We start from the raw sequence: 8,106 nt of genomic DNA on the forward strand, positions 1-8,106 counted from the left end.
TGGTGCTGGGTGTACACGGTCAGGGGTGCTGGGTGACGCTGTGCGCTCGCCCAGCGCTCACCGGCAATGCCGGTGATGAGCGCAGCTGCAGAGTTTTATCGCCCCGGGGTGCAGCAAGCTCGCCGAAGCCCAAGGGGGAGCAGTTTTCAGGGTCCATCATATCGTTGCCCCGGAGGGTTTTCAGAAAACGGGGAGCTTCTTGGGAGGGGAATTGGTGGAGCCTCTTTGTGTGTGGAGAGGAAGGATCCAGGCTCTTTCCCCGCCAGTGGGATGCGGTGGAGGTTTCTGTTAGATTTGGCCGATCAGACTGTGTGCTATTATCTGCCCTCGGAAATGGCTAACGTGGAGACTATTGGAAACATACCGTCAAAGTTATTTTTGTGCTTGGGCTTTCAGAAGTGCTGTCTGCAAATCTCTGTAAAGGAAATTCCTGGCATTGTATGAGCTGATCAGAAATACTGCTTCACCACCAGGTTACGCTGCTTATAGAGTGGCTTTTGGTCACCCTTCCAGCTCGCCCTTGCCCTGTTTGCCCGTGTAAAGAAATCTTGCTCAGGGTAGCAGATGACATTGGATATACTGATACTGGGCACAGGGCATTAAAAGACAGCAGGACGGAGTTTGTATTTAAGGTTCTCATGCTTAAAATTCAAAGCAGTTAGGTCCGTTTTACGCAAAGCGCAATAAAAAACACCCTGACAGAAGAGGCCAGTTTTTATTCCCCTTGCAGGTAGGGATCAGAAAGCTCTACGCTCTCTAGAAAACTTGTCATCAGATTTTGGAAGAGCTGGCCAGTTGCCTGGAGGTTCAGGGTGTATAAGTGCCCTTGTTTGGACCTCAAGGTCCAGAGCATCCTTGTCCCCTGCTGGGCAAGCAGAGGATGGGAAGGTTGCTAACTGCCCGTGCCCTGTGCCCAGCTGTTAGGTGACTACGACAAGGTGAAGGCGGTGTCCGAAGGCTCCGACTGTCGGTGCAAATGCGTGGTCAGACCCCTGGGCCGTGGTGCCTGCCAAAGGATTAACGAAGGCGCTTTCAAAGCGGAGGATTTTTACACGGTGGAAACCATCACGTCAGGACCCAGCTGCAAGTGTGCGTGCGTGGCCCCCCCCTCGGCGCTCAATCCTTGCGAGGGGGATTTCAGGCTGAAGAAGCTGAGGGAGGCGGAGAGCAGTGACCTGAAGGTAGGAGAGCAGCTTGAATTTGGGACTCTTTTGGGAGGGGGAAGATCTTCTGAAGGTGTTTTTTTTTTTCTGGAGCTTTTTCTGAGAACATTTTCTTCTTAAACTTTTTTCCTAAAACGTTGCCTGGTTACTTTTATATCTGCCTGCTTGCTATAAAAATCAAGCTCAGTTTAAGGGATTGATTTGAGCAGCTGCAGCTGATGATTCACTCGATTCATCCCGTGCTGCTTGGGATTCACCAGGGCTGCCTGCACTGGAAGCCCAGGAGGGACTGGGCTGCTCCCTACCCTTTGTCCAGCACTAAGTGTCTTTAGGGGAGAGCTCTGCTTTGCTCAGCAGCTGCCAGGTCTTTTTCTCATCACCAAGAGGGGTTCCCAAGGACCCACACAAAAAACTGTTTTGGCTTCCGTGAGCCAAAAGCTGCTGATGCGTCAGTGTGAGGGTGTGTTACACAGATGGCTCGTGGCAGGGTAGGTTTTGTTGTTTTAAATGCTGATGCTTCTATACTATTTAGCATTTGATCTCTTTAGTAATACCTACCTCTTTCCCAAATGTGACAATATGTTCTAAGTCCTTGTGACTTTTACTGGATGCTTACTTTTGCTGGTCTAGCAGCTAGCAGCAGACACTACGGAGTTTTCCAGTTTGTTGCCTCAGCAGGGCAGCAGAAATCTTCCCATAAGGGCCATTGACTTGGTCTAGTCCTGGAGAGTCACTGGAGCAGAAGGTTGAGTGCTGGTGGCACTTGTGTGTGGTGATGGGACATACCTTGGGGCAGTGCTGCTAGTCCCAGTTCTGGTGGGAAGGCAGACAGTGTGCAGAGTGCTGTGGGGCAGCCTGCTGCTGGGGCCACCATGATGGGTTTGTTCTAATTAAATTGGAGCTCAAGGATGTGTTTCGTCTTGTCCGACTGCAAGCAGTCAGGAGCTTCTTGTCCAACCTTCCCTGCAGCTAGGGAAGATAAACAGGCACAGGCAGGCAATCCATCATTTCAGGGAAGGAGGAGTCTCTGTCTGGAGTTGTCTGGTGGTCCCTTGTCTGCAGGAGAAGCCAGGATGTCCTGCTTGGCCTTAGATGAGGAGCTGTGAGTGGTCAGGGGAGGGGACACCCTCTGAGGTTACAGAGCCACCACAGCAGCCCATTGCCTGGAGGCACGCAGAGCTTCTTCTCCAGCAGGTCACACTTCTCTCCTGGTCTTCTCCAGAGCCGGTCAGCATCCAGGAGGAGCAGAGCATTGTGACTTGCTGCACCCTTGGCTCCGGCTGCCTCTTCCCACCAGGGAGCTGCTCGCAGCCAGCTGTGGTGTGAAAGCGTGTCCTCTAGGAACCAGCCCAGGCTCCCCCGCTCATTTCGCAAGGATCTGCGGCCAAACGATTTCACAAGAATGATCCAAATATACACACGTGGGGTTTTTCTTTGCTGCAAAAGTCAAGCCCTAGGAGCTGTGAAAACAGGCTTGCTTTCGTGCCGAGCGCAGACCTCCTGGAGTTGGCCGCACTGGAACAGCCACCTCTTGTAGGAGAAGCCAGAAGGCAGGAGAAGACACAGATCCAAGTCACTAAGGTGACTCATGAGGAGCAGCTTCCACGCTCATCATCGAGGGGCAGAGCTGGGACTGCCTTGCTCCTGACAGCCCCGGGGTTTTACTCTCCTTGCTGGGCTGATAAGCATCGTTCTTGCCTGGCCCAGCAGCGGGATGCACGTAGTTGTGCTCTATGTCTGTTGTGTTTTAACAGGCTTTCTCAAAAGCTCTGAGTACTCTGTTTCTGGGTGGGCTGTGGGAAGCTCCCCAAAATGAGAGCCCTCCCTCACAACAGGTGGGCTGGATGATTCGTCCCAGAGGGAATGGCATGGAAAGGAGTAGATAAGCTCAGGAAGCCCCTGGGGCACACCAATGCGGTCGAAAGGCTGAGCTGGGTGTCCCAGCTGAAGGTTTCCATCCCAACCGTGCCTTTAATAAAGTGCCATAGGAATGCATGGACCATCAGAGAGGGAGAGCCAGTGTGCAATGGGTGAAGAGAAGGAAACAACCTGGTGTGTGTATCAGTACGGTATTTTGGGGAGGGTCAACTTGGTGATGGTAGGGGTAGCTGACTCTAAGATCTATTTTTGTGAAACTGCAGCATGCTGCTCCTCTGCTTGTAAGCGTGCTGTGAATTTTGAGGGCCTCGGGCTCAGCATCTGTCCTGGGAGTCTGTGTTCAGGAAGATTTGGAAGGTGGTTAACGAAGTCTGCAACCTTTGTGCAGTGATGGAAGTTATCCAGCCTGGAGGGAAAGGGCTTGCCTCCAGTGACTGTCTGGCAGGTTGCGAGCATTGTATCGGTCGTCTCTGTCCAGTTCTCAGTGGAAAGTGGATGCGTAGCCATGAAACAGTCCTTGTCTCTTAATGCTGCCATCTTATCTGGCCCCAAAAAATCTTTCCTTTACTGTCAGCTCCACAGGGAGACTGCAGAGGCTGGGGTGGAAACTCAGAGTGCTGCCAGCTGTTCTGCCTGTTCTTCTCCCGTGTTTATGGAGCTCTGTCAACCAGTTCATAGCTGCTGGGAGAAAATGTCACTGCCTTGCAGTAATTCCCTATTGAATTGAAAATTATTCTCAGCCATCTAAGCTGTAAGGTCGGCAGCACCACACTGGACACATGGGACTGGAGGGAACAGGCACGTATGGGAGCCCTCCTCACCAGCCCGGGACTCCCTCGGTGCTGTCTTCTGCAGAGTGAGCACGGGGGAACTGTGCAAAATGCAGAACAAGGGTATTGCTGTCTGGATCCCCAGGATCATCGGTGAGCAAGGGCTGGTGCTGAGCAGGTTGCAGGGATGCAACTCTCCCTGCTGCAGGAAGGCAGCGAGTTAAATGCAGGGTGTCTCTGAAATAGGTGGTTGAAAGAGAAGGCAGCATCCCTCTGACAAAGTCATTCTGCTGGGAAGCAAACTGTTAGCAGGCTGGCCCTGGATTTCGGTTACTTTACTCTTGCCTTTGTGAACATTTTAATATTTCTTAGCAAGTTTCTTCTTGTTCCAGGAAAAAAGAGCACAGGATGGCACAAAATCAGACTCTGATCTCAAACTCACTTTTATTTGAGCTGCTGGTCTCTTCTTGCCTCTTCTGCTGCCATTCAAGTCACTGGTGCAGTAGCTAAGCCTTCAGGCTTGTGAGAAAACATGACTGGAGCTGGCAAAGAGGGCAGTGCTTCTCTTTGCTCTGCTTACTAATCCCCAGCACCCAAAACACTCTCTGGATGCCCTGAAGCTCTGTAGCACTGGTTTGCGTTGCTCTGTGTGTTGTGCTGTCCATGGCTGCAATGCAGCAGGGCTGTGTCAGGAAAAATTTGCCTGATAATAAATTTATTGCACTCAGATGTGTGCATTGCCCTTGACTTTTTGGCTGTAGAAATCACACGGGGTTCTTTATGGCAAATGCCTCTGACTAACAGTGTGCTTGCTCCTTTTGCAGCTGTCCTCAATCATGGAAATGCTGGAAAGTGCTTTTTATGGCTTGGACCTTCTGAAGCTGCACTCGGTGACAACCAAGTTGGTGGGGCGGGTGGAAAAGCTTGAGGAGGTAAGACGAGCCCTACTCTCCTTCCAGGTTGTTGCCTCTGGTGGGACTTGCCTCAAATCAAGTTCTTGGTACCTTTGGTACAGTCAGAGACTTGCTCCTTTTGGAAGAAATTAACTATTTGTCTGAAATTAAGCTTGACCAGACTAGACTATTGATGTGAGGATGAGAGGTTCAGGGCTGGTGCTGGGGTACGCTCACCAGGGCTGCTGGTTGCTAAGGAGGTCAGATTCCTTAAGGACTAAATGATATCTTGGCCTGTGTTTAAAAAGAGCTCAATGCTGCTAAAAGGATGGATAAGGTACCTTCCATTCTTTTAGAACAGACTTCTAGTGAAATCATTTTCACTTCCATACAGTTTAATGTTTCTTTGGCTAGCACAGCGTGGGGTTTGCAGTTTGTTAAGCTGCGCTCAGCTATGCAGCAACAGGTTGCCAGACTAAATACTGGAATTTTCTCCCATGGTCCATATCTGGGGCGGTAATTCCACATTCTTGTCAGAGCAGAGCAGTCCTGCTTGTCTGCAGCCAGGAGCTGAGGGATGATGATTTATAAAGCCAAAATTCCACTTGCAAAGTGTTTTGGGAAGGCGCGTCGTGCTCCATCCCGGGGTCAGGGAGGAGACAGCCGAGAGGAGCACGTTTGCCTGGGGGTCTCTGGTTTTCCAAGCACGGTGATTGACCCAAAAAGGGGGAGAAGGAGTTTTGAGGTCTAAAACCAACAAAGCACGAATGTTTTTGTTTGCAATCCCACCCTCTCCCTGAGGTTTAGTGTGTTCTCCAGTTGCTGCTCTGGTTTGCCGATGAGCCTTCACTAATTAGGGGAGCGAGTGAGGGAAGCGGGAGCTGTGTCGCCAGACCCCCGCCTCACATCCCCCTTGGGGAGCTTCGCCGTGGTGGCACTGGTCACCGCGGGTCTGGGGGTAGGGTGATCCCCGTCCCATGGGATGGTGAGCTGGGATCGCCTGGAGCAGCGGCGGTGAACACAAAGGGCCCATCGGGACAGACCGATGGTCTGCGGCTCTTTAACATCCAAAGTCAGCTGGATTAGGGGCGGGGGGGGGGGAGGGGACAAGCCACCTCCCATTTTGGTATTGTTTATGGAGCTGTGGTCCACCAGTTTGTCTAACTTTAAAACTGGTTGACTTTTCAGTCATTTTCATGGCGCTGCTGGGCATTGTCACCTTTAAACAGGTCAGACCAGAGCGACACAGCACGTCAGGACAGGGAGTGCAGGCTCCTCGAAGACCTCGCTGAAGGCTGAGTGAGAGGCTAAGGTGACGTAAGTGTTAGGAGCTGACAAATGACACCAGGGATGACTTCACATGGGGTTACCACTGCCCTTTTCTTCAGTACCAGAGTGGCCCTATCTACCAGCTGGTTCTTGCACAAGCGGTGCTGGTGGCACTTGTCCGTTGGAACACAACGGAGTGACTTTGCAGTGTGGCCGCTCTGCTCGCAGCCCATTGCAGCGAGGCAGGCGGGCAGAGAGCTCAATCTGGCTGATGTAGTTTGGCCAGAGATGGAGTAGGGGGGGAAATCACAGACTTGAGTCTTTAATTTCCCAGAAGCCAGGCTGCAGGATCACGTAACAAGCAGCTGAAGCTGCCTGCAGGCACTCGGATGGGATGGAGAAGAACAGGAGAGGTCTGGGTTAGATAGAGATTCCCCAGTGCCACTAGTGCAGGCGGCAGGTGTGAAATGCTTCCTGCTGCTGGCTTAGCACATCAATTCAGGAGGTTCACACCCCACATTGGCCATGGGATCTGCTGCAATGGACAGCTGAGATGCTGAACAAGAGCCTGGCGTGGCTTCAAAGCATCAGCCTCCCAGCCGGGTGTGCTTTTGGCAGCTGCTCCCTAGCAAAGCAGCTGAGCAGCTTCAAGCAGCATCACAGTCCAGGCTTTGGTGGTGCCTCCCTGTCCAAGGGGAGGCTGATTTTATCCCTAAGACAGGTCATAAGCCAGACATTACACAGAATAAGTGATAAGGGCATGAGGCTGTCAAAATTAGCCATCCTTCCAAAAGGAGGATGGTGTCGAAGCTGCTCCTGCTCCTGCCCTGCTCCTGGGAGAGCATCATGAGATCCCCTGTTCCTTTTCTTACTGCAGCAAAACACTTGCTGAAAAGTCCCTGCGTTACTAGACTCTGCCTCAAAATTGCATGATAAATCTGTGACTCATGATTCCTGGGTAAAGAGTGGGAATTCAGATGCCCATGGAGGGCGTTAGGGGTTAACTGAGCTCAGAAGTGTATTTTTGCAGAGATGAGAAGATTTTTGCATGTTGTTTCCAGTATAACAAGGTATGTTAAACAAATCATGTTGGTAAAGGGAAGGAATCCCCACTACTTGGTCCACAGAGCTAGTGTCTTCTCTAGTGAGGTGGCTTCTCTGCTTTGTCTCTAGTTTGCAGCTGTTGCATCAGCTGGCAAGTTTGAGGTCACAGATGGAGGTCACGGTGGGTTTTAGGAAAAATTAATGGCAGAACAGATTGAAAACAAAGGATTGGGAGAGCTGCCCCCAGTGTCAGTACAAAAATGCTTTGATTGATGTACAACCTATTCAAAGCCATTGCCGTTTAAGATAGATGAGCAGAGACTGCAACAACCCTTTGGATACTGAATGAACTTATGGCTGAGGGACTAAGAAGGGTCCCAGGACAGCTCTCTGAGGGTCACTGCCTCTCTTCCTCTTTCCAAGTTCTCCCTCTCTTCTGTGCAAATGGAGGGTGGTGAGGAGGAGCAATTGCTGAGCGCAGGCACAACAGGGCAGCAGGGCAGGACCTGGAGGACAGAAACCAGACGAGCGGGATGTAGACCTCAAGGACTTGCCTCACGGGTCAGGTGGGCAGGGATCAGCTGGGATGGGAGCCTGCTAGGAAACTGGGATTAATAAACGGGAGATGAACTTGCTGCCACAGGCAAAGGATGAGAGGCTGGGACTTTAGAAGTTTTAGCTTGTCTTTTCCTCTTCCTTTTACAAACCAGTGACTGTGGTTGAAGGTGGATGTTGCTCCATGGGCCTCTGTGGCAGAGAGTGGATCTGGGATGTGCACACCAGGGATGGGGGTTTCTGGATTCCCCTGGGTTCAGGGACACCCTCTTAGCAGCTGTTGTGCCCAGGTCCGTGGAGAAGACCAGCCGTCAGCCCAGGATGTCAGCACAGAACTTGCTTGCTCCTGTGCTGTGGTTTGGGGGACACAGAGCATCAGTTGTCTTTGTAAAGCCTCCTCTCTTGCTTTCCTAGGGCATGTCCAGAAATTTCACGCAGGAAGGCCACCGGGCAGCAGCCAACGTGGAGGAGGGTCTGCAGAACCCTCACCGCAGGGGCAGGGAGAACTGCTCCAGCCTCGTCACCAACAGCCTT

General features: G+C 51.7%; 1 protein-coding gene across 1 annotated transcript in view; it reads left to right on the forward strand.

The window, feature by feature from the left end:
• Positions 1–917: 917 nt before the first annotated feature.
• Positions 918–8,106, forward strand: part of LOC104271342 (olfactomedin-like protein 2B) — a gene marked incomplete at both ends in the record, with an annotated part of 9,167 nt that continues 1,978 nt past the window's right edge. Inside the window, 2 exons of the mRNA XM_009865978.1 lie at positions 918–1,181; positions 4,636–4,743. Of these exons, the coding sequence (XP_009864280.1) occupies positions 918–1,181; positions 4,636–4,743 (372 nt within the window). The remainder of the gene's footprint in view (positions 1,182–4,635; positions 4,744–8,106) is intronic.

This window comes from Apaloderma vittatum, unplaced genomic scaffold (genome assembly GCF_000703405.1).
Source record: "Apaloderma vittatum isolate BGI_N311 unplaced genomic scaffold, ASM70340v1 scaffold31193, whole genome shotgun sequence".
NCBI classification, from domain to species: Eukaryota; Metazoa; Chordata; class Aves; order Trogoniformes; family Trogonidae; genus Apaloderma; species Apaloderma vittatum.